Here is a 26301-nt window from a genome sequence, read left to right as displayed (position 1 = left end):
TGCATGCACGCTGATTTTGGTCATCCATTCTCCTAGAGTGGCAGATTATGGAAGGGTTTACAAAAGCAAATAATTTGCAGTTTGTTTATTTTCTGAAACGCTGAGTGTTTCACAAGGTCTCAGAGTAATTACGCGCTTATGCAATCTTGCAATTTTTCAAAACTGCAACACCAGAGAAAATGATATTGTTGGCATACCATGAGTGTAGGCGTTACAAAAATAGAATAAGAGGAAATGTACATCATATAGAAAGGAGGGACTAGAGTAAAGGGAAATGAAGGTCTAGCATTCTTAGAACAGTTACTGCTCTCTACCATAAATTACCTAGAAGTGAGGCCCAGATCTCTTTGAATTGCTGAACATGAATGTCTCTGGGGCTGAGGCATTCCAGCTGTGGTTACCAGTTCAGATAGGGCCAGTGCCACTGGTCGAAGTCTTCTCCATATACCAATACACACTCCCAGCAGTCATTGCCATCTACAAGAATCAAAGCCTCTGTGGTGAAGCGAACCCCAGGCTGGCACTAAAATTCTGAAACACTGTTCCAGTAAAGCTCTTCCTTCAAGTGTGGTTGGAGGAGTCCTGTTCATAGCAATGTGTCTTCCATAATGTCACAAGAACAACTCTGGATTTCAGAATAAGCACATTGAAGATTTCCTTTTTCTATGTACTGAACGGTCATCATATCCGCTGTTTGATATGCTGTGCTCTTTTTTGTTACAGAACAAAAAAAAAACCCATCCTGGTACATACGTTAAATTATTCCATAGAAGTCTGGCAACAGCAGAAGGATTTAGATGCAAGAGTTAAAACTTGCTTGACTTTCTTAGTTGCCTCTTTTTGAATATGGCTGAACCACAAAACAATGTGATTTTCAAACCACAGGATAGACTGGATTTCCTTCCGCTTTAATGGACTTCTGCTTTGCTTTTATGGTCACACAGTGTTACCGCACAGAAGTGTGCTCTATACTGCAGTAAAAGTGCTGATGCTGTTCTTACTGATGGAGCAAATGAGTTCAGTTTAAAAGTATGGATGCTAAACTTACCCTGCTACAAGATGTGTATAGGATGTCAAAAGACAAATCTGAGCCAGCCTAAGGATTGCTTGGCCTGCCAGTGAGATGGGAACTATTGATCTCCTATCAGTATGGGATATCCACATCCTTGCTGGGTGGCCATGATGCACCAGGCTTCCTGCACAGCGGCTGCAAGGATGACAGCAGGCACAGGCAAGATAACTTTGACACCAAACTGTATTGACCCTCTGCAAGTAATTCCATTTTGCCGTATCTCCAGAAGGTGTAAACTGTCAAAACTCTGCAGAAGACAAGGGAAGTGTACTGACTGACTACAGCTACAAATCTGTCCAGCGAAAAGATGTGATAGTCTTTTCCCCCACCCTCTTTTGGGCTGCAAATGAAACATTTGCCAAGTCAGAGAAACAGAAAAACCAGTGTGATAGTTATGTTGGTACAGCCTGGTTCATTTAAAATAACTCTAGGCAACCAGTGAAATTTGTACAGATTATTGAGTTAGGTTTTGGAATTAGTGATGCAAAAATGATAAAATATTTCTGTTTTATTCTCTGCTATAAAAATAGCCTCTGACCAGCTAGTGTAAGTTTGTACCGGTTGTCACATTTAGTGGTTACATGTTTACTGAAGGCCCTGTTCCTTATCTGGCTTAAGAATTTATGTGATTAATTATGCAGAATTATCTCTGTCATTTCCAGCTTCAGGCACAACATTTCTGCAAAACAAATTTTCTCATTGCTTTCCAGACCCAGCTTTTAAGCAACGATGGCCACAATCCACTCATGAAGAAGGTTTTTGATATTCATCTGGCTTTTCTTAAAAATGGGCAGTCAGAAGCAGCTCTTAAGCATGTGTTTGCCTCTCTGAGAGCTTTCATTAGCAAGGTGGGTAGTACATGAGTCCAAAACTGCAGGAGCATTTGCATAGGTATGTCAGAAAAGACCAGTACACTTAAACTTCTGTTAAACTGATACTTTGTGCTGTTTGGAGATGTGTTTTCTAAAACAACTTCTTCACTGATTTAAAAACCAGCCCAGGCTAAGTTATGTATTTCAACATTTATTGTTTGTTTGTTGGGCATCAGGAGACAAAAGGAGAAATCGCGAGGAATTCCCTCACTTGCCTCGGTCATAAATCTGCTGTTAAAGATTGGAGTTTGTTTGACCAAAAGCTGGTGCTTCTTGAATCTTTGCCCCAAAGTCAGTAATACTTGTACTGACAAGCTGCTCATCTTCCACTGCCTTTGAAAGAAGGTAGTACTTGCTGAACCTCTTTTTACACTTTTCTGAGCCCCCATACATAGCGAGGCTGTTTAATCCCCTGAGCTCAAGCAGCGTCAAAGCCGTGGCTAACTACGTGAGAGGTGACTGATGCTGTTGCTAATGTTTCCCTTCATGCTTGTCAAAACCTGCCGCTTCTCCTAAGTACATTTTCAAGACCAGATGTACATGCAAACTCCAGGAGGTCTCCAGGAGGCCTTGCGCTAGTTGCCACGCAAAGTTTTATTATAGAAAGAGACTGCTAAACTGTTTTTCAAAGGTGGAAAAAGTCTGTGCTGTGTACATTTTACTATAACCCCACAGAAAAGCTAAGAGCTAGTATGAGTATGTCTGGGGCTGAATTTTTGTCCTAAGCAAACACATGAGAAGCAGAAAATGCAGAAGTCTTGCTAGCTACCTTTCTGGCTCCAGACAGCGTGGTCTCCTACAAGATATTTTTCCAAGTGGCTTCTTAAAGCCTGCTGGATTGGCACCAGGCACCTGCAGGAATCACTCGGTTTTTCTACAGGCTCCAGTACATGTTTATTGCTTTACCTTTCTTTTGAGTTTTCTGCTTGCCTGTGATCTGCTTAGCCTTGAGATCCATCCTGCTGCAGATCTGCACACACCTGCTCAGATGCAGTCTCTTTGCACATCTCTTCCCCTTACTAGTCGAAAGTTTGTTAAGCCAGAAATATTTGGTTTGTGCCTATAGCAAATAAAAGACCTTCCTTGCCTCCCTGGCAAATTTTCTGTGGTTGTTTAAATGCAAGGCCAAATCTGCACACCTGCTCAATGTGATCTCACCATCAGCCTTCAAAACCTGGAGCCCTTTGGGGGTTCCACACTTGCTTTCCAAAATGCCGATTGCAACAACACAGGCTGAATTCTTGGCTGCTGCAAGGACAGGGTCATTTTCTTGGATTTATGCCAGCCTGAATCCACTCTAAATTCGGCATCATGCGTCTTGAAAGATATGAAAGATCTATTTCAGTTAATTTCTCACATTTCCCCTATCACAGTGTTGCTTCTGTAAAAGTAAGATATAAGCCCAGCAGATGGTATCTATAAGGAAGTGTTTTCTTTGCCGACTCCATAACCACGTGAGTCCCAAACTTCCTTTTAAGTCCCCTGAAGGGCTTTTCTAAAGTCCAAAGTGACGATAAAATAACCAAGGGAGTCACTGCATTTCATGGCAAGTGCAAGGATGGCATGTTTTCCTCTGAGTCTGTTTTGAAATATGAAAGCTGCGCTGCTTTGTTTTGGGCTGCATATCACTGTTAGCTATAAATTAGCATTAACTTTGAGAAAAGCAAAAGTGAGTTAGGCTTTCGTGCAGCTAGAATGGACAATTTTTCATTTTTATGGCCTTCTGTAGCTAATAATTGCAATGAAAAGAATCCTACTCTTATCCAGGGTCACAGCAAATGGTTCCTGGAGGGGAAGAAACTGCATCCCAAAATCTGTCTTCAAAATAGATTGCTTTCTGCATTAAATTTGGTTACTTGATAGGCAAAAGACTTACAAGAAAAAGTAATGTCACAAGCAAGCAAAGAACAAACAAGTTCTATAATTGTTTGCATGTTTTGTTTTGGTTGTAGAATGAATCCCACTTGCATGCATGTGCGCTGGGAATTTGGGAAGAAAGCTGTCTCTGTTTTACCAGCTGGGAAGAAGCAACAAAAGCTAGTTTGCTCTTGTTCTATACTCTAGCTTTTCTTAACAACTAAATCCTTCTTTTCAGAGCATCGCTTACAGATACATACATAAACACACGCTTGGGAATGGTCCTGAAATTAAAGGTTATGAAGGAAAACATGCACAGAGGAGGGGGCTGAGATAATTTGCGATGCGTTAAAGCGCAGCTCAGACATGTGCATGTGAGAGTGGTGGAAACCCCATGCAGCTGCCCGCTCTGTGCCTGCCTGTCTCTCGGTGCAGTGACACTAGCGGAGCATGTTGGAGGCATCACAAATCCCAGGCCCTGAAGGACTAGGGCAGCAGAGCCTTCCTGCAGCAGCCGATTTGGGAACCTTGTCCTTGTCTGTTAGCAATTCCCCCTGACCATGTCAAGCTGTGCTTTCCCTCCCCATTAGCGCTCTCAGAATGCAGCATCGTTACAGCTTCCCATGCAGTTGCGAAGGGTACTTGGCATGGCCTGCCTGCCGCTGTGGCTGCCCTGCCCTCACGTCCCTTTTGTGCCGAGGCCTCTCTGGGAGCTGCTTGCTGCATTGACTCCTGCTCTGGCCCTTCATGTTAGGGCTGGATCAGAAATGTGCTCCTCCAGCACACGTAGTCGTCGCCACGTGCTGTTTCGTAGCTCTTCACCACTTGTGTTCTGCTAGCTGGAGAGACGCAGGCAGCACCTGGCCAGATCTCCAGCAGGCATACACCCTTGGGTCTGCTGCCCCGAACCTGGCACTGGGAGCGACTGCATCGGCTTGGGCTTGGTCTCCAGAAAGAGCTGTGCAGGGATGCATGTTCCCTATGAACAGGGCACATGTTTTCCTCCAGAGCTGGTGCAGTGTGGAGGGGAGCACACAGGGAGGGATCTTGGGCTTCTGCAGCAGATTCTCAGGCACAGTTTTCCTCTCTAGCATCGGGTTGGAAATATCTGAAAAGCCTCTGCAGGGAAGCAGTGGTCCCTGCTGAGTGCAAGTGCCAGCCGTGTCTTCTTGGGTGCCGGTGTGCTGCCTATGCGCCGCCTGTGCGTGCCCAATCGCACATTGCTGTGGCCAGCTCTGGGCTAAACCCAGTTGTGCGCATGAGCCCATCTCGCTGTGGGAGAAGGATTGCATTACAACAGGCAGCAATTACTTTATGGCTCCTTTCAGAGTGCACACATGATCTTCTTGGCCCCATATTACTATGATGTTTATTTGCTTCTTCTCTTTCTCCCATTTTTTTTCTGAAAATATTTTTGGCGAGAGGCAGTGAACGCCAACTATTTGGTCAGTGTCTTCATTCTGCCTTGTAACCTGTGTGGCTCAGTGTAATCCCAACACTGTAGTCTTGCTAGCCACAGCTCCCAGATTCCTGTTTTGAGACCCTTTCCCCAGCACGTCAAGGTGGTAGCCACAACAGCACCTACAAGCTTTTCTGAATCATACATACTTAATGCAAGGAGTAGATAGTCACAGTAATAGTTCCAGGCTCTGAGTTGGAGGATGCGAGTGAATATTCTGACAGTATTTACTGTCATCTCCCATGGGGAGAAGGTGGTGGGGCAGATAGAAGTGGCTCATGGACCACGTCCCATGAGGACCATTGGGTCTTGAATGAAATGAGCATATCTTTCCTCTAAACAGATAAAAAACATGGTTGTCTCTGTTGCCTCGTTGTGCCAGGAAATTGCCTGGGCTGGTCCCCGGCTGCAGCAGAGGGAGCAGAGTGCTGCTGTGCAAGGCCCAAACAGCCTCCACTCCCTCCGGGAGGTGTTGGCATCTCCAGCCAAGTCCCTGCGGTGGCTGCGGAGGTGGCTGCCTGCCAGCACGAAACCCTTCCTTGTTCTGCTTCCCTGTGCCCAGCCCACTGCGGCCGGGGTGGAAGGAAGCTGTGTGGTGCCCCCTCCCCACCAGCCACCACTCGTGACCACAGCCAGATGGACGCGTGCTGGCAGTCCCCGCTCCAGCAAGCCCTGCGTGGAGGCTGCTGTCCGCCGGGGCAGGGCACCGCTGCAGCCATCTGCTTTTCAGGCACGGCTGAGCTTGCCCCTGCAGATGTGCTTGGAAATAGGTGTTTGGTAAGGTGATAGACGTGTTACGGCAGTACAGAGTGCTGATCTTCTTCTGTTTTTCTTCACCCTGCTGCAAGTCTCTGAGCCCTGTTACTAGCCAAGGTAGCTCACGCTGCAGTTTGGCTTGATCCTGCTGCTCCCTGGGGCCATCTCCATCTCAGGGCCAGGGCAGGTCACTGTGTATTTTAGGCTCTCTGGGACAAGCGAGTCTTTTGTTTGCATTCCTGAGGGCAAACGTGATTTTAGGCTTTTTCTGGGAGACATGCAGAAGTAGCTGTGTGAGCATTGCAGGTCATGTTTCCTAGCAAGGTTGGAATTCTGGGTGGGCTCCAGCGGATTTTTTGATGTCCCAGATGGCAGCCTTTGGTGGGAATGTCCATGGGACCTCTCCTCTATGCTCCGCTGCTGGTGTTTATGGCTTTTGTAAGAACATAAAATTGTCTAATTTGGTGAGAATTTGCCAACAACCCCAAAAGTTGTTGGGGGAGGGGATGGACATACACAGTCACATCACCAAAAAGTGTGACAGCAAAGTTCACGTTGCTCTAGGTAATGTGGTTAAAAATAGGCCCCAAATTCATTCCCACAAATGCTTTCAGGCTCAGAACTCTGGCAGAAGTTTTACTGAGGCTGTCCAGACTGGAGCCCAGTGTGTTGCCCATGCCCCTGCCCATCTGAGCCCTGTGGGTGTAATTTAGTGGTGCATTTTCTAATATTTGCATGCCTCTTGTGAAGTTTCCATCAGCATTTTTCAAGGGAAGGGTGAACATGTGCGCTGCTCTCTGCTACGAGATCCTGAAGTGTTGCACTTCCAAGGTGTCCTCCACGAGGAACGAAGCCTCAGCTCTTCTGTATCTCCTGATGAGAAATAACTTTGAGTTCACCAAAAGGAGAACGTTTCTGAGAACACATCTTCAGGTCAGTGTCTTGGGAAAAGCTAGAGAGCAGGATGTCTCAGATTTAATGAACGGGTATATCAATACAACTATGTCACCTCATACCTACAGAGTATCTTGCTGTTGTTATACGGGCAAAAATCCTCTTGATTTCCAGGCTTTGCCTAATGCCTGTTTGCAGTGATTGGCCCAGGGCCCTTTGGGTAAAATACACGGCCATCAGGTACTCCAAGCTGTTGAGTTTTTGGAATTGCAGACACAAGACCCACCTCTGCCCCAGCAGCTGGATGTGATGGGGTGAAAAGGACAGCAAGAAGAGCTGCCTTTGAGGCAGGAGAAGGGACTTTCCTGGAGCTGCTTTTGCAGTATTGCTTCTTTGAAGCAAATTTAGATATCTATTGGGGCAGATGTATACCGTTTGGGTTGTAATGAATGACGGAAGAAGCTAACTAACGTACAAACAGGCATTTGTATTACAATTGTTAATTCTGTGAACTTGCTGTTCAGCAAAGCCATTTGGTCCTCTGGGAAGTATTTGTCCTTGGAAGATGTGACAGCAAAGCCACAAAAACAACTGTTGCTTACATTGTGGGAAAGACAAGATGTTTCCCTATGATCATTTTATGTAACTGTGACAGTAAAACTCCTCTATTAGGGCTTGTTTGAATAAAGCCCCTGCCCTGTCCCAACAGATAATAATTGCGGTGAGCCAGTTAATAGCAGATGTGGCACTCAGCGGTGGGACAAGATTTCAGGACTCCTTGCTCATCATTAACAACTTTGCAAACAGTGACAGGCCTATGAAGGTAAGTTGGAGATGTTAAATCACATCATGTGCTATCAGCCATTAATGCAAGACTGGAGATCCACTCAAGGAAATCATGTTTAAGGGTAAGGCTGATGATTGGAACTATGATTTATAAGCTCATAGTGGGCTGTGTTTGCTCAGTAAACAAGTATTGTGCCAACAGCAGTAGGGCCAGCTGCACGGGCAGATCATGCTCCATCTGTGAGGCCTCACGCCAAGAGATGGGCGCTCTGCAATTCAGGTTATGCTTTGTAAAGTGTGCTGCTTGCAAGGGTGTCCAAAGAGGTTTCCAAAATCTTACAGCTTTGAGAGGAATGACAGGGAGGTTCTGGTATTTCTGTTGCTTGAAGGCAATAATTAGCAGGAATTAATTTTCATTAATTAAGTGTCAGTAATATTAAGAAAGCACTCTTTCATGGAGATTGATGGTTGTATTTCTTTGGAAAAATATTGTCTCTCTTTGCACTAGAATTGGGAAGAACAGCTTCTACCCAACCCATTTAACAATATATCATCACTGCAGCTTGCTCCACTGCACACAGTGTAGCTGCCAAGGTAGGATAGAGGAAAATGGGAAGCGTTTTTGCAGTTCTGTGGTTATCCTGTGACCTAAAAGTGGAACGGGAACCTCAGTTAGGTGTTGAATTGTGCTATAACAAAGTTAGAGTTAGGATATACTGGGCAAAAACCTCAGTTCTCTTCTGTACACAGGTGTTCATAAGGGTTTCTCCGAGCCATACTTTGCTGCTCATATTTTACATCATGAGACCATCCTATATAAATACATTAACTGGATCTAAAGTGTAAGAGTACAAGAGAGGTTTCAGTGCCCTGGAGAGGATGCTGTGCACAGCCACAGAGGTAGCTAGGGACCAGGTGCCCAAGAAGAGGGAGCGTGACCAAGGCGCGTCATGGAGGAGAGGAAGCTGGGGGAGGGGGCCTAACTGCTGCTTTCCACACCCGAAAGTGGGGTTATAGAGAGGAGGAGGTCAGGCTCTTCTCAGAGGTGTGGATTTGCAGGACAAGAGGCAATGGGCACAAGTTGCTGCAAGGGAAATTTCAACTTTACTTGAAGAAAAAATTATCTCCCAAGAACATGGTGCAGCCCTGGCACAGGGCCCAGAAAGGAGGTGGGATTTCTGTCCTTAGAGATTATAAAACTTGGGCAGACAAGCCTTGCTCTAACTTGGGATCTAACATGATGACCCTGCTCTGAGCAGGGGATCAGGCTGGAGCGTGAGTTTCTTTATTACATTCCTGTGGTGGGAAGCTCTACAAATGCCTTTGGTGCTTTAGGAATTGAAGAATGACCACATCAGAGACTAACAAGCCGGATGTTGAATCCCATTAAAAATACTTCAGGCATGGTTTACAGTCCCATCCTGGGACAGTTGCATGCACGGAGCACTTCTGTCTTGCTCTCACACCAGCCCCTCAGGATGCCGAAGTACCTGCCTTACTGTAGCATGGGAACAGCCAACGTGGCATCCTGCGCATGACCAGGAGAGACTGGCCCTGTGCATGCCCAGATTGAAATGCCTTTAACTGCATTTGAAATACTGTACACTGTATGCAGTTTGATAAGTAAAAGCTAGTTAGTCTTATCTCCTATGTTCTGAGCGTTTCCAGATTGGCAGTAAGTGGAGCGTTGGCTGAAAGGGAGCAACGGTCTTTCTTTGGCAAAGCCTGGAACACCTTTTATTTCTGTATTTGGTTCTAATTTGATTTATTTTGTGTCAGGCAACTGCTTTTCCTTCCGAAGTCAAAGATTTGACAAAGAGAATCCGTACAGTGCTTATGGCTACCGCCCAAATGAAAGAACATGAAAAGGATCCAGAAATGTTGATAGATCTACAGTACAGTTTAGCCAAATCTTATGCAAGTACCCCAGAGCTCCGCAAAACGTGGCTGGACAGTATGGCAAAGATACATGTGAAAAACGGAGACTTTTCAGAGGTAATTAAGATAATTAAAAACATGGTGCACAACAAGACCGATGTACAGATGACATTTTAATTTTCCCTTTGTACTTTTGCAGGCAGCCATGTGTTATGTTCACGTAGCAGCCCTCGTTGCAGAGTTCCTGCACCGGAAAAGTAAGTGTGTGCTATTTGGGAGGCACAAGGATGACAATGCAGTGATGGGTTTTGTGAGGGATCAGAATCTTTTTAAAGACAGGTTTCTCTTGATTTGGTAAATTATTATTTTAGACACAAGCTAAAAGGAAAAAAAAGTTAATGCAGTGGATAAAGCTAGAAGATAAGTATTTTTTTAAGAAAGGAATCCAATTCTTCATACACAGGCATTTACTAGGCTGGTCAGGTCTGCTTAGGCAGTCATGTTGGCACGTTGCTGAGTGAAATAAGAACAGACACATCATGTCTCGGTTTAAATGTTCAGTTGTATTTTACATTAAGAAATGTGCTCACAGGGGAAGCCCATGTTAAAAACTGGCTGTCAATATTTTCTTCAGAAGTATCACTATAGGCAGTACAGAAAACTATAGAATAAAGCAGTCAAAATTCGGTCAAAAAATGAGACTAAAGCCTAACTATACAAATATGTAAAAACAATCAAAAAAAGAGAGTGTTGTGGTTTAATGCAAAACAGGAAGGAAAGACAGACACGTGTTCTCAAGTAATACCACTTTGCAGGTTTTCTTTTAAAAATATATTCCACAGTTGATATATGGACCCCATTTCTCATTTTCATGTAAGGGAGTAATTGTGGAAATGGACACTTAACATTTCAGAAAGTTAAGGCTGCATAAAAGCTGATCACAAGACCTTTCCAGCCAAGGCAGTGCGTAAGTCCCTTGCTCAGGGGCTTGGAGCCCCTCCAAATTCTGTACTTTGTGTTGGCTAAAGTGGGAAGAATCAGGACTTGGTTTTCTGATATGTATATACATTTCACATGGCTGCAGAGGGAAGAGTATTGAAAGTCGGCAATTCTGTATTTGTACCCTGGAGGCTGCTTACCACAATGGGTAGTAACGGAGAACTGAAAAAGAGGAGGAACAAATCCAAAGGAATATCAAGTGAATGCATTAATTTATCTCTGTCACTGGCAGTCTTTACATATACGTAGGCTGGAAAGGGTTCAATAAAGGCTAAACTACTCAAAGTTTTGGAGTACGTAACTGTGCTTTCTGCTAGGAGTGTACAATCCTGTTCACTTACCACCCAGCTCTCCAGCATCCAGCAATAGCTCTCTTCTTGCATCTTCTGTGCAAAGATATACCCGTGTCCTTCTCTCCTGACTTTCAGTTGGTTGCGGCCAGTTAGGTTGGTCAAAGATGACTTCTAGAGAGCACACGGGGAAATCTGTTGTGCTTAGTGTTAGTTGCATACTAGGAATGACTCCCCTGGCAAATGGCTGGGGAGGTTCTGATGTGTTCAGTCTCACATAGCAAATCAGTAGCAAAAATGGGAGTCAGGTCCCCTGCTACTTGTAAGACTTCGCTGTGAGCTGGACTGCTTCCCTGGCCATTAAAGCGTGATGCATTTGAGATGTGTTATTCCACAAATCCGTTTGCTTTTGCCTGCTTCAGAACTCTTCCCCAGTGGATGCACTGCCTTCAGGAAAATCACTCCCAACATTGATGAAGAAGGTGCAATGAAGGAAGATGGTGGGATGATGGATGTACATTACAGTGAGGTGAGGTCATGTAATATAGACTGCAGGGTATTTGATGGCTGAATAGGATTTAGTTTTAGACTTTGTTCACGTGAGCTCTAACAAATTATAGTTGTGCACTGGCATCTGTAAGTAAGACTGTTCCACAGCAATTTCCCAAGAGAAATCTGCATTGAAGGATTTTCTGTGTACAATTCAGATAGGTAAAACTGGTATAAGTTCTTGGTTCCTTTGAAAGGCTTTTCTAGCACTGAGACTGAAAAAGCTACACCACAATGTTTGCCTGCCATGTTATGCAAATGCTAATTCTGCCAGCACAGGGCACCGCAGCGAGGTATTTCCAAGGAGGGACAGAATACAAGTCAAGCTCTGCCAAGTGAGAGGTCAGTTTAAGTTCCCCTTGAGTTAGGGCTGTGCTGTAGAGCACCACGTTAGCAGAACAATCCAGAAACCATAGCAGGGCACTGGGGAAGTGGGTAGATCCTCCCGTGAGTCATAAAGTCTCACAATTACTCCTGCACCATCCCTGTACTACTGTGCTGGGTGAGCCACGTGGCTGAGCAAGGTGGCCCTTCAGCCCAGCTGCCCAACTGCCCATTCATCAAGACTAGGCTTGAGGATCCTTAGCATCATATCCCACTGCTACTGCACACATTTTCCTTGGACGTGTTTCTTAGGCATGTACCTATGACTTCTAGTGCTGTCGTCGCCATACCCTTCCAGAGTTTTGGCATTCTCCTGGGGAGAGGTAGCTAAATAACCAAGATGTGCTTACATACTTGCTGGCTATTGTGATTTATTAAGAATGAATGAACTTTTAAAAATTAATTTGTCTTCCTTTCCCCCCCCCCCCCCCCCCCCCCCCCCCCCAATTTAGAATACCTTTGGAAAGGCCAGGAACACACAAGGTTTAAACTTATGTAACTGTGGCTGCTTATACTAGGACCTGCTAAAGTATCTGAAGGTAAAATGGTTTTATTTTCTACCTTTGACTGTTATTAACAAGACCCACTTGGTTGCTCTCGTAGGAAGTCCTGGTGGAGCTGCTGGAGCAATGTATAGATGGCCTGTGGAAAGCAGAGCGTTATGAAACAATTTCTGAAGTTTCCAAACTGATCATTCCTATTTATGAAAAGCGGCGTGAATTTGAGGTAGGTATTTTGAACTAGTTTGCATATATCAGGTAATTTTCTAGACCGCTAAGAAAAAAACAGGAGGCTTTTTTATTTTTTAAGTTATGAGTTATCGAATTGGTGGTCAGTTAAGCACACACTGTCTTCATTGCTGGTCATTGAACAAATTAGTGAAAGCAGTGGTCTACAGGGTAATTATTAAAGCTAAAGACACAGAAGACTCATATTTAGTGAATAATTCTCACCTTCCTTCCCCTAAAATAAAGCTGTCATCATATCATATGCTCATCAAAGCCAGATTCTTTTTAAGACTTCAGCATTTTAAGGGTTCAAAGCAGTGTGAGAACTGTTCAAAGAAAGGACTAGATCTGCAGGTAACTCGGTGGCAAGTGGAGAGGAAGGAAGGAAGCTGTTAGCAGCCCTCCGCCTTGCTCCTTCCCAACACCTGCTGTGACCTGTGCTTCGCTGAGGCTGTTGCTCAAATGCTGAATAGCACTCCTCTTTCCCTCCCATGACACCCTCCACATCAGGACAGTATCCATCTATATAACTGAAGCTAGGGGAAGCCTTGATGTATTTTTTCATCATAAAGCAGTTTTTTATCAAAAAGGAATATCTGAGTAAAATAGTGCAAGCTGCTCTACCTGTAAAGGCTTAGTCAGGGAACATGGTGAGAGAGCAGGCTCAGCCTTCTCTCTAAGCATAGTGGGGTTGTCAAAGTCTGTGTGCCTTTCAGGCCTGAAGCTAAGCATGTGCTTAAGGCTGAGGTTTTTCAAAGAAAACTGGATGAGTTCAACCCCCTTAGAAATTCAAGTTTGAATTCTCCAAAGGATTGTGTTCAGGTATCTCAGTAGCTTCCAGTGTTAAGCTAGAATTTCCTGCTTGCAAAATTCTGCTTTAATGATGTCAAGATCTGATTTCCAGAAACTTACGCAGCTGTACAGAACACTTCATGGAGCGTATGCTAAGATACTGGAAGTAATGCACACAAGGAAGAGGCTTCTTGGAACCTTTTTCAAAGTGGCCTTTTATGGGCAAGTAAGTATATACACTGGCTCTCCAGCTACCCCTCACTGGCCATCCTGGCCCCGAACGCCGCTGCTCTGTCAGACCTGAACCTGAAAAGCCTGCTAGCTCCTCTGGTGCAGCCAGTGGCGCATCTACGTGAGCTTTCAGTACAGCACTCTTGTGGTGAGGGTTTGTGTCTCTCTCCAGGAGTACCTGATTTATTATAAAGTTTATGATTCTGCCAGTGGGCTTCTCATAAAATGACTCAGCAGTTAGGAAATGGTTTAGTGGGTTCAGAAAACACTGGGATTCTTTTGTAATTATAGCTATTACAAGTTACACAAGCACAATTTAGCCTGTACAGTGTATAACCAGTAACAGTATATAACCATAGTATATAAACAGTAGTAGTAACAGATATTTTTGTCTACAAGCAATTGCTGCTCCCTTCTAGATATTAGTGGAGTAGAAGGTTATAGGAGAAGCTGGAGGCAAAATATGTATCAGTGTTGGTTACATACTTGTGGAGATAGATAGTGGATTTTGTTAGCTGAGATAGCTAGAAAAATGGACAAGATCTGGGGCTCAGGGTCCCAAGAAGGAGCATGATCTGATCTTATATCTGATGAAGTCTTCTGAGCCTGAAAGCAGTTGTGTTTTTATTTTTTTTCCTCCAGCTATAGCATCTAATCTAATAAAGTGTGTATTCTCATCTCCCTTGTGTCTCTGAACTATTTGCTTCTGCTTGTGGAGCCATAACCGTGGGGGAGATGCAGGACACCTCTTTAGAAAATCCTATGTAAATTACATTAGCCCTGCCTTTCCTCGTTCTTTCTTTTAGAGGACACGATGAAAACACCTGAAACCATCTTGGGTTTGTACCTTTGGACACCACTGTCATTGCATGCACCGCGTATCGGAGCATTGACTTCTGCTGCAGCAAACAGACATTTTATTTTTGTCCTCATCTTTAAAAGTAAAGAGTAAATACGGTTACGTAAAAAGTAAATAAGGTTAGCAATAGAGAAAAGGAAATAACTGCTAACTTAGTTTTCTAGAAGCTGTAGAAATAACTGGAATAGCCCCAAAAATTAAGCTATGTAACATATCATCCTGACAACCAATACTTGATCCAGTTTTGCACTTTAAAGCTTTGCTGGCTTTATATGCCAGCTACACAAATATAGTTTTAACACTGTCACAACCTCTGACTGGAACAGCTTGCCAAAGCAGGAAGCTTTCATGCTGTTTCCATTATAAGGAGGACTGGTGATGCAGGCACGACCTTTAATGCAATGTTGTCTCTATTTACAGCAAATACACCAAGTTCCACTTCCCTGAATACAAGAGGAATCAAAGTAGAGGAAACCCATTTCTTTATTTATCACTTGAAGTCCCTTTCAGCCTACACAAAATCATTCCCTTCAGACTGTTCATGCGGCTCTGCTGTCAGGGCTTCCTCACCTTCTGGGTCTTTCTGCTCCTTCTTTATGCCTTGTTTTTGTGGGTTTTTTCTCCTACTTGCCTCTTTCCAACCTTCCAAAAGATCAACCACTAGCCAAACCCATCTTCCACATTGTTTAGATTTCTCACTGGTCATACTCAAGCTTTTGTGTTCAGCAATGATGTGATTGTTGAGGAATTTTATGATTTTTTACACAATTTTTGAAGGAACCTATTAAACAGGCCAAGGTCAGTAAGACTTTATGCAAGCTATAGCTTTCTAAACCTTCTTCACTTTCTGAAATGTTAGTAGACAGTTGCTTTTAAAGTAGTAAATATAAAGTTTTCCAAGTGAAGAAAGCCAGCTATTCCTCTTTACTTGTTTGTGATTAATGCTAGACATTCTTCGAAGAAGAAGATGGGAAGGAATACATCTATAAGGAACCGAAGCTGACCGGCCTCTCAGAAATCTCCTTCAGACTTCTTAAACTTTATGGAGAAAAATTTGGGTCAGAGACTGTAAAAATTATCCAGGATTCTAACAAGGTAGGGTTAAATTGCATGAACAAGCTAATGAAATGCTATTAGCAGTGAATGTCAGGGCCACATACTAGAGACTGCGCTGATGAGCGTGACAAAAATTTCGATTGTATTCTACTACTATTCAGGGCCTGGGGCTGCACTGATCTAAGTGCTGTGCAAATGGAGCACAGAAGGATGAGCTGTGCTCTGCGGAGCTGAAGGTGGGAGGTGACAGAGCATCCCTTCCTTCTGCCAGGAGGAATGGCGGAGTGAGCCCTGCTTCTGCCCTCTTACAAGGGCCTTGCTTCCAATTGCCCCTTGCATCCTCATGCTCCTGTGGGGACATGTTGCACAGCTTGACAAGTTTCGATGTCGATGTAGCTCCTAGGTGGAAATAAATTAATTGGGAATTACAAATGGGGAATTGCAGTCCACATCTGACTGAGCCCTGTTGTTGGGAGGCGTTAGGAACCAGCACAGGGGAGCAGATGATTGGAAGCAGAGTTACTTGTTGATTTGACACTACAAGTGTAAAAGAAAATTTTTGTGCCCTTACAGCCATAGCTCCTTCCTTTTCCTATTGAATACCCATTTATGTTCCCTGCAAGGGCTATTCACAGTCTTAGGTTGTAACTGTGGATATGTCTGTGTTACTAAAGACAATACTGGTGATCCCAAAGTTTGCTTTGTGCAAGCCTGCAGATTTGCATGCCACAGCACAGTGCTGCATGAACACTGGCTCTTGGCCTGGAAGCAATATGGTCATATAAGAAGGACTAAGTAGCTCAGTCATGTTGCTGCACTGATGGATAAGGTGACATGACTACCTGCTCCAGATGCAGCTTGTTTGGCCCCGGATGAGGTATTTCTTGTGCAACACCTCATTGTCTTGTGTGTCTGCCAGAGGACGGTCGGACATCACAACTGAGGTCAAAGGGAGTGCTTTGGGTGTCATTCACCTGCCTGCAGTGGGGCTGGGTCAGCAGGGGATCAGTTTAAATCAGTTTCCAGTAGATAAATTAATTTATGATTGGTTAATTTATTAGCCTTTGCTCTTCTAGTGAGTAACTCTCTTATTTCACAGGTCAACATTAAAGACCTTGATCCTAAGTATGCCCATATTCAAGTGACTTATGTGAAGCCCTATTTTGAAGAGAAAGAAATGTCTGAAAGAAAGACTGAATTTGAAAGAAATCATAACATCAACAGATTTGTATTTGAAACTCCTTACACTTTATCTGGAAAAAAGCATGGCAGTGTAGAAGAACAATGTAAAAAAAGGACCATTCTAACTAGTAAGTACAAGCGTCTGAACATGACAATATGTATCAGCAACTATTTTTAGACTATTTTAGCTCATAAAAATATCGCAAAATACTAAGAAATTCTCTCAGCTACTTAGTCAGAACTGTGATACAATATTCTGGTTGGGAGGAGGAATTGACTTTATATTTCTGTTTGCAAATTTCTACAAATTAATAAATTGTGCTGGCAAGTTTTAGCCTTGTTTGGGATTTCACACACACTGAGTAAAATCCTGAGGGCAAGGATCTGCCTGTATATGTTCTATGAAGAGTACTCCTATTTGCTGCATGACTTTTCAATTTATAAACTTTCTTTGCTGTTTCTGGTAGCTTTGAACTCCTTCCCTTATGTAAAGAAGAGAATTCCAGTCAATTATGAACATCAGGTTAATTTAAAGCCAATTGATGTCGCTACTGATGAAATAAAAGACAAGACAGCAGAGCTGCAGAAACTCTGCTCTGCTGCTGATGTTGACATGATCCAGCTGCAACTCAAATTGCAAGGCTGTGTTTCTGTGCAGGTGAGGCTTGATATCCGTTCAAAATTACATTTATATTCACCTCTCCAGAGTGAGTCATCTTTTCATGACACAACACATTTACTTTCCAGAAATCATTAACTACCTCGTTCGCAGCACTGCAGCCATCAACCTGCCAGCACAGCTTGCCCTGCCACGTACATTAGGTGGCTCATGGTAATAAGCATTTTGTCCAGTGGTGTTTACAGTGTCAAGTCCAAGTGTAACTGCACATTAGTTGGCCACGGGTGAATGCTGAAATATACTTAATTCTTGAAGATTGTTCTGTATCAGGCACAAATACCCTTTTTGTAAGCCTGACTTCTCAAGCCGGATGAATGACCTTAAGACTCAGACCACACTGCTTTTCCAAACAGAAATAAGAGGGAAGTGCGAGGAAACAGGTTGTATCTCCGTTTATCTTTTGGTCTTCAAAAACCTAGATAGAAAAACTAATACTCAACTTTTGAAAGTTCAGGTGCCTCTGGTGACATTAGTAATGCAGAGTTGGTGGCATTCAAATAATATGCTAATGTTGGTCTGGTTTGGTTTGGGTTTTTTGTTTTGGTTTTTAAATTTTATTCCCTTCACAACTGCCTTTAGCAACTCAACAGAAGGTCTAGCATAAATGATTTCTCACTTCTTTGGTTCTAGGTTAATGCTGGTCCCTTGGCCTACGCCAGAGCTTTCCTAAGTGACAGCCAGTCCAGCAAATATCCTGCTAAGAAAGTGAATGAGTTAAAGGAAATGTTCAGGTAGGATTTCTAATGTAATAAAAACTAGCTAGCTGGCTGGAATGTGGTACCTGCTTTGCTTATATTTTTGTCTGTCTCCAAAATCGGCAGATGTTGAATGCTTACATGTGCTATAAAAAGATGCAGGCCTCACAGGGCTGTGGGTGCGCAGGCATATGAAAAAAGCCAATGTAACTATATATGTCAAGAGTTCCCAAGCTGTCATCTACATGGGGAGATTTGCTTGAACGCCTGCTTCAACAGTTTGTGTGGGTATTTGAGAATATTACGTGAAGAAAGTATGTTTGAAAACCAGAGGTCTGACAGTTTTGTGTTCAGGGATCTTTCATGTTATGCATTGTTTCCCAGTCTTCCCAAAGGGATTTTTTACTAGATAATGATGAACTTGAAATACTTTAAAACAAATCCTTTGCCAGTTTATGGAGCATCGTCGTTCTTGTTTCGGTTGCTAATTTTTGAAACTATGGGACTTGCACAGGTGTTTTTCTAACTCCTGTCCTGTAGGGAAGGTTTTACCTCCCACTTTCAAGTGTTCCTTAAGATGTAATCAGGCAGCTCCTGCTTCACCTCAGGATGAGTGCCGTGCTATTTTCTGGACCTCCTGGGAGCAACCAGTTGCCCACCAGCTCCTGCGTTTATTATTGGGTGCTGGTGACTTCCATTTCGCCCATCGGTCACTGTATGGAGGAGGCAGCATTTGGGCTAATCCTATTTTCCTTCAGTGTACTGAGTAACCTTGCAAACTGTGGGAAAAGGGGAAAAATCCCTGCAAACCTGCCACATGTGGATGCAGAACAGAAGGAAGGCTGTTTTACTTTCCAGCCTTGCAGGGCAGCTAGGACAAACGCAATCTCTATTTCATGCAAAAATCCCAGAAAATCCCAGTTGTGCATGTATTTTCATTATAGTCTATAAAAAAAGGAGAAATATGCATGTGAAATGAAGCAAAGAAAATGAGTAGCAGTAACCAAGAAAACAGTATTACAGGTCCCCATGTTAGAAATTTCTTTCTGGAGGGTGTGTCTGCTGTTAGCAACTTGACCTCTCATGCATACATGCTACATTACATACATCCAGATGCGTCATGCCCTGTACGATTTTATTTCCCCTCTGTGCCTGACCGTGGCCTCTGCTTTGTGCCCCTATGTGCAGCTGGTTGGGCTTATCCGGGATCTGCAGGCTGTGTGTGGTCCTGCAGGTTGGGGTGAAGGTGTGAGGCCACGGTGCTGCACTGCGGGTGCACACATCCCACCTACCGAGGATCCCAGCTCGAAGGAGCTCCAGCAGAAGGCCCAATACCTGTGTTGCAGTCCCTCCCCACTGCCTGACCGACTGTGTCAGGGATGCTCCTAGAATGTGACTTGTCCCAAACATTGGAGAAAACGGAGGGGAAAAAAAAAGAGATTTGCCTGTTTGTTTGTTTGCTTTGGTAGAAGACTGGGCTATTGTAATGCCCAAAGTTCATTCCTTTCCTCCCCAGGAAGTTTATACAAGCCTGTGGAATTGCTCTGGAGCTCAACGAGCGACTCATTAAGGAAGATCAAGTGGAGTACCACGAGGGGCTAAAATCAAACTTTCGGGATATGGTGAAAGAACTTTCTGACATCATCCACGAACAGGCACGTACTGCATGTCGGGAGGCAACAGAGGTGGTTCTCTGTGCTTGAAAACTAGCTGTTGCTAAAAACTGACTGAAAACTAACTGAAAACTTTGCCACTCTTCATGTTATTTAGCTAAACATGAAAAGGCGAGTAACTGAACACGAACAGTAAAAGATACACTTGGTGGATTCCTAAAACCGGTTTCTGTTGATTGAAAGTCTCAGCCTGGTGTTGGTACACAGTGAGCTTCAGGGCGGAGTCTTCGCTGACACATACTATTAGTTTCCTGGCTGTGGTCATCAGAAATCCTGTGCCATGTTTTGCCTCATTTTTTCTACATTGTAAGAATCCTGTGATAAGTCACAGGTCAAAATTCTCTGCCAAAATTTCCATTTCCTCAGTTATATCTAGCTTAAGTTCCTTTTTTTTCTTACTATTTTTCATTAAAGGATGTTTGTTTTCTTTTAATTTTGGCCTAATGCCAACATGCTATTTATATGCATTGTTAAAATATTTGTGCTAAATTATCTATGTTTTAATGTTTTCTTGGATCTTTCTAGGCAAATACATTTAAATAGTAGCATCAGAGAAGTGAGAGATTCAAAGAACGGTTGCACTTCTACCTAGTGTCATGCTGTGAAATTAGATGAAAACTGGCTTTCTGAAGTAATCTCCGTACCTCTGCTCTTTAGTTTTGCCTCCATCATGGCAAAAGAAGGATCATTGTAGATTTATAGTATCAAGCACTTAAAATGAATGGTACAGACTGCATTGGGATTCATAGCACTTGAAATTTAGAAGAATGTTTTCAGAATCTCTGTTATTCAATGTACAGTCCATGTGTGACTATTAATTAAAAATGCAACATTTTAAATCACTAAAAATATATAGGCAAATTCCACAATAAGGTGAGCAGTTGTTCAAACTACTGAAGAAATGTGCAAGTAGCAAAATAATACAACTGCACCAGGCTGCTATTTGTAAGTTAGGTTTATTTACAATAAAATCATGCTTACAGGAATCAAACACAGTCTTGTTATGGAAGAGTACAGCATCATTTCAGGGAAACAGTCTCACGATAGGGCTGAATTTTGTTTTAGGGAGTATAAGGGAGGATCCATTTGAGAAGAGGCAGCTGCTGCATCCCTCTTGCTTTTGTTAGATTTCCCTGCTATTCTGCTCGTGACCATTTTCTTAGTGTGCAAACTACTAATTTTGCATGTTCGGCACACTCATTTTTTTTCATGTACATTAGCTACCACGTATACCCCACTGCTGAATTTTGCTCAGAGATGTTCGTTCATTTGAGTTGCCACCTGCTTACTCTAAGCTGTTTGCAAGTAAACCTTTCCAAGACATTTAATTTGCATGCAGCTGCTGGAACTTTTGTGGTTTCTGAATTCTGCAATAGTCAAATCAAAACCAAATAACTCAGTTCTGCACCATCGCAGTACTATAGTTAAGTCTATCTTAGAACAAAGAAGCATTGTTAAAACACACTCCCTATTTTCCCGATAGATTTACAAATCCACTGTCATGTTGTCTTTGGTTAATGGGCAAAATATTACAGCAATTGAAATGTCAAAGTGAAGGGCTTACTGGGAAGGATATACTTTTCACTTTCTCCTTGTATTAGATCAAAAGGCAGCTTAAAAGATCATGTTTACGAGCACGGTTCTTTATGGTTGTACAACATTCTGTAGATAGCTGCTGATTTGAACTTTGTATTGCCATCAAGCGACCTAAGTATCTAACAAATGAAACTTAATGGAGCACGTTTTCCTTTTCTGGGAAATTACTCAGTTAAACATAAAAAGTATATTACATTAATTTAGGGTTCTCGTTGCTAATAACGTATCCTTTTCTAAATATTGTCAGCATCCCAAAACAATGCAGGCAGTGCACTTAGTCTGAGATGGCAGTGCAGATGAGTAGCTCACTGGGTTAACCTGTGACTTATTTACAGATCTTTTGCTAGGGAAATGTAAACACAAAACATTGATAAACTGCAGCTGAACAGGTACAGGAAGCCTCGGAGAGTGGCAGAAAACTGGATGTCCAGAAACCGTTTCTGATGGCCAATTATCTCGGTTTCAGTAATGTAAATTCAGGCTAACTAACTTGTTGACTGGTGAACCACAGGGTGAAAAAGTAATACACAGTCAGCTCTAGAGCAGCTCTACCAGTCCAGTTAGATCCTGTGCTGCAAGACCATTCTTCAGGTTATAAAGTACAAAATTTTGCCGCACAGCGCAGATGTAGTGGGTGTTTGCTGTATTTAGCTGCAGGTAACTCCCTGTGCTTACAAAAAAAAAAAAAAATTAGAATTCTGTTACTGCTAAGATATAATAAAAAATTGTATACAGAGAATTGTTTCTTTCCTATACTGGATAGTTGTAACTAAAAATGGCTGAGTAATACACAGAACAGCGTATATATGAATGCTACAGAAATTGCTGAATTACTCTTCTTTCTCATTTCTTTGTTACGCTGCCTTTGCGAAACAGCTTTGAAGACAAGGTTGGACATCTCTTTTGCATACCTTTTTAAGCAGCTTGATTATAATAACGATCTGAAACTTACTGAATTTGTGATCATTTTGTTTCGTCTAGATCTACCATGAAGATCCAATGCATTCGCCATGGATGCATGACTCCCTGCATGTCTTCTGTGCAATCAGCGGAACATCTGGTGATGGAAGTTACTGTTCACTCAGACCCACTGCTGAAATATAAACATATCAGTCATATTTTACAGAGCTTTCTCAGGAATACTTTGAACTGTACAAATGATGTTTGAAAAATCCACGATGAGCAAAGATTCAATTTTTTTTTTTCCAAAAAGTTGCCATGCTTTCAAACAGGGTGCTTGCTTATTTTGCTGAGCAACATTGAAAGTGCCTGGACATTGCACCACTGTGTTTGTTTCCTACTTTTTTCTTTTTTAAGCTAAATGTATAACAGGACATGGAAAGGCAGTTACCTAAATTTGTATTGAATTGTTGAACTATGAATTGAAATGATAACGGTACTATGTAAAGTTGTACATGGAATATAATAAAATGTGAAACTACTTTGTAAATAGAAGGAGCATAAAGTATGTAGAACTTAGCATTATATTTGCTGCTACAGGCTTTGTTGGACAGGGAACATGAAGGAGAAATGGTAGTCACTAGTAAAAGACCCCCCTCTTCTAAAAAGTGGCTAGGGGTCCAGATGCCCCTGTTGCGCTCAGACAATGAGAGTAAACTTGCCCTCGTCTGGAATACTAAAACCTAAGTCAGAAATCACAATTTTCATACATCCTCTGAGCAGATAATTCTAAAGTAACCTCCATGAGAGCTGAGATTACTATAGCTGATTTCAATTTTGGCTAACCTTTTGTGGCTGCAGGAGGATGGATTGTACTCACTGAAAACAACCTGAGAGATTTGTCATTTGATACAAGTTTTTTTCTATTTACCACTCATGGTCTCACACAAATATAAACTCTGAGGACACCTTAAATTGGGTTGGGAATTCTAAAGTGCTTTAATACCTTTCAGAAAAATCCTAATAATCTGTAAGATGTGTTAAAAAAATGCAGCACATGAAAATAGCTCATACAAAATTTAGGGGTTTTATTTAACATCATATGACATGCATGTTCCCTCCTGTTAAACAGATGTTTTCTGAAAGCCCGTTAGATGGAGAAAATGTATTTTCCAGAATTCTTTTATTCCTCCTTCTAACATTCGTGTTTTTCAAAACCCCATCAATTGTAAATATGGTTCCAGTAGTTCATATGGGAAGGGTGGGGTTTTTTAAGGATATGTAAGGAAACGCCATAATAAAAGGACTCCAGCTGGGTAGGTAGCTTGGCTATAATGTCTATAAAATGTTAAGCTTTTAATTTCTGTAACAAAAATTATCATCAAATAGTAATGGGACCACATTTCAAAATGTTTCTTATGCATGATTCTAAATATATAAAATTGTGTTCTGAGAAAATAATGTTGTGATCCATAAATTCACCCATTAGCTGTTGCAAGCAAAATACAGATGTGCCTATGTAACAGACCACATTTCTGCTTGTATGTGCTTTTATGCCAGGCAGGCTCTAAATTTAGCTTAACAGAAAGAGGAAGAGACACATGCTTAAATGTGGTTAGTACCTTATTGATTTTCACCTTTCAACAAACAATATTTAAAGGCAGATAGGGAGAGTTTTCCAAATTGCTTTACTGAAAGGTGATGAAGCTGTTTACTAGTGGATACATTACAAGATATTTTGGAGCTAGTTAATCTCTAGACACCAGTACTAAAGGCATGTCTTGAATACAGTCAGCAATGATGAGAGGTTGACGTCCAAAAGCTCTTGCACTATAGCTCTTTTACATACAACAGCTAACCTACTAGTTCTCCTGGAATTTCGGTGTAATTCTTGTTCATGTTTTTTGATGTCTTTGGTGTTCTGAAGTAACTTTGGTGGCTGAATTTTCAATTGCTATTCCTTATTTTTCCTGGAATTACGCTGAAATTCTTATTCATATCTTTGTATGTCTTTAATGGTCCAAGATGAATTTTCATCTGAACTTCTCAATTTATTGTTGGTTTTGGATTTGTCCTGTCATTTCAGTTTAATATACTCGAAAGCTGTCTCAGTCATTCAGCCAAAAAAGTATTTAATACCAGTCCAGTTAGAATATATAGTCATTACAGTTCAGAATACATGCTTATATGCAGCTTTGATGAATAACAAAAATGATCATGCCCTAAGGATTTGCTTTCTGTCCTGCAGGTAAATAATTCAACTGGATTCTAACAGAAAGATCTCAAAGGAAAATTTGTCCTTTTTAGAGGGGCTATAAAAGACTGGTAACAAACCAGTTTTTCTTTACATTTTCACCAATCTAGAAACAATGGGCAGTGGCCATTACATCTTTTACAGCTGTATCTGGACAACGGTGCCAAGAAGGTGTTCACATTTTCTCTTCCCATCCTTTTCCTACATAATTGTCCCAGTTTAAAGAAGTCCTCCAGATTTTTTTCTTACATTTGGCTCAAATAGCTTAATTCACAGATCTGTCGGGGGAATGTACTATGTATATGCCTGTTTTATGTAGCTGGTACTTACATTGGGTACTTCCTATTTGCTGCCTTTTTTGGAAGAATATAAATGTTTATTGTTCATTAACACTTTTTTTTTTCATATACCGCCTAAGTATCGGTGGGAGTTTTTTGGCCTGTAAAAATTATAGACATATTTCAAATTACAACCTGGCACACACTCATTCTATGTATCAATATAGCTACATATACATATCTTATATGTACACCTCTAATTACTTTTGCTGCAAGCCTGCTATATAACACACCAAGTCTTCAGAAGGGATGCATTGGTAATTTTGCATAAAAGGAGAAGAAATAGGACACAGTATCTGTCCATGAGGATTAAGAGCAGTTGGCTACTCTCATAATCAGGGCTGTTTTGGATAATGGTATGTCTTAAAGCCAGATTGTTCACAAACACAACATATAAAGCAACATAGGGTCTCCCAGCACTTTAGGTACAAAAATATGCTTTTAGAGATTTATACATCCTCATAGAGTAAACAAAGTGTAAACTCTCTTCTTTGACTTACTGCTTTCCTCTCTGCAGAGAGATTGGAAAGCAGCATTTTAAGACAAATAACTTGAGTTGCATTTCTTTTGAAATGTAACATGGGTTCTAAAAAATCTGAAACCCAGAATTTACTGCAGCCAAGGATATATTTCTACGTGCTATTCAATGTTATAAATTTTTTCTGACAACAGAAATTTTCATGGGATAGGCCAAGAAATGGAAAACCATGGATGTGAGAACAGCTGTTGTTATGTGTTTATTTTGTTTCAGAAGCCTTTTGAACATATACCACATGGTATTTTGATATAGAATAAGAGTATACATAAGCATAATGGCTTTTATTTCAAAGTAGATAAAATACGTTCGTTCTCCCTTCTTTTAGCAACAGGGTCCCATGGAATTTACAGCAGGCTTCAGAATACTCCTGCAATCTGATGGGACACAGCCCAAAAATGACTAGAGGAAAACATGAGTGGAAATTATAGCCTCGGAAGTCTCATACAAATTAAACCACACCTTGCTCAGGCTACCCGCTTTAGAAGAATAGCATGTGTCTAGGGTGTTTCATTTGAGGTTCACTGAGCTGAGTTCTTCTAATTAAACAAAGGTTCTTACTGGATTTAGGAATACTGTATATAGCTAATTATTATGCAACCACAGACTGTCGTACTTAACCTTTAAATAATATGCTGTGTCAAGCAGTGGTGAACCAATTATGATACGCACATAGTATTTCAGCAATATTCTGGATGTAATTTACTCTTTTCATGTAAATTTAACACCTGCTACTACATATTCATAACAGAAGTGATTTTATTGTGCATGTTGTATATATGTGTGTTGTACAAGCCCTGTTTAACCTTCTGTGTGTGACAGACTGGTACATCCCATTTGCCTCAGTTGTTAACCGATGTACCCGTGACACCGAGTAATACACAATGCTGCTCCAGAGCTTTCCAAGACCAGCGATGCTGTATCGCTCTCTTTATTCTCATATTCTTTTTCTTGAAGAATCAATAATTTTGAGAAGAAGCCAGGGCA

General features: G+C 41.9%; 1 protein-coding gene across 5 annotated transcripts in view; it reads left to right on the top strand.

Moving 5' to 3' along the window:
* Window positions 1-24848, top strand: part of DOCK11 (dedicator of cytokinesis 11) — an 86972-nt gene extending 62124 nt beyond the window's left edge. For all 5 annotated transcript variants that reach the window (XM_064462982.1, XM_064462986.1, XM_064462983.1 and 2 more), the window contains 14 exons: window positions 1783-1920; window positions 6767-6949; window positions 7620-7733; window positions 9476-9691; window positions 9774-9831; window positions 11286-11392; window positions 12400-12522; window positions 13429-13542; window positions 15355-15501; window positions 16562-16772; window positions 17112-17302; window positions 17954-18054; window positions 19535-19673; window positions 22269-24848. In XM_064462982.1, coding sequence (XP_064319052.1) covers window positions 1783-1920; window positions 6767-6949; window positions 7620-7733; window positions 9476-9691; window positions 9774-9831; window positions 11286-11392; window positions 12400-12522; window positions 13429-13542; window positions 15355-15501; window positions 16562-16772; window positions 17112-17302; window positions 17954-18054; window positions 19535-19673; window positions 22269-22391 — 1965 coding nt within the window. In that variant the 3' untranslated portion in view covers window positions 22392-24848. The remainder of the gene's footprint in view (window positions 1-1782; window positions 1921-6766; window positions 6950-7619; window positions 7734-9475; window positions 9692-9773; window positions 9832-11285; window positions 11393-12399; window positions 12523-13428; window positions 13543-15354; window positions 15502-16561; window positions 16773-17111; window positions 17303-17953; window positions 18055-19534; window positions 19674-22268) is intronic.
* The last annotated feature ends 1453 nt before the right edge of the window (window positions 24849-26301 follow it).

The sequence above is a fragment of the Phalacrocorax carbo genome, chromosome 11, assembly GCF_963921805.1.
Source record: "Phalacrocorax carbo chromosome 11, bPhaCar2.1, whole genome shotgun sequence".
Classification (NCBI taxonomy): Eukaryota; Metazoa; Chordata; class Aves; order Suliformes; family Phalacrocoracidae; genus Phalacrocorax; species Phalacrocorax carbo.
Note: the sequence above shows the minus strand (reverse complement) of the source record. Positions and strands in the feature narration are given on the sequence as shown.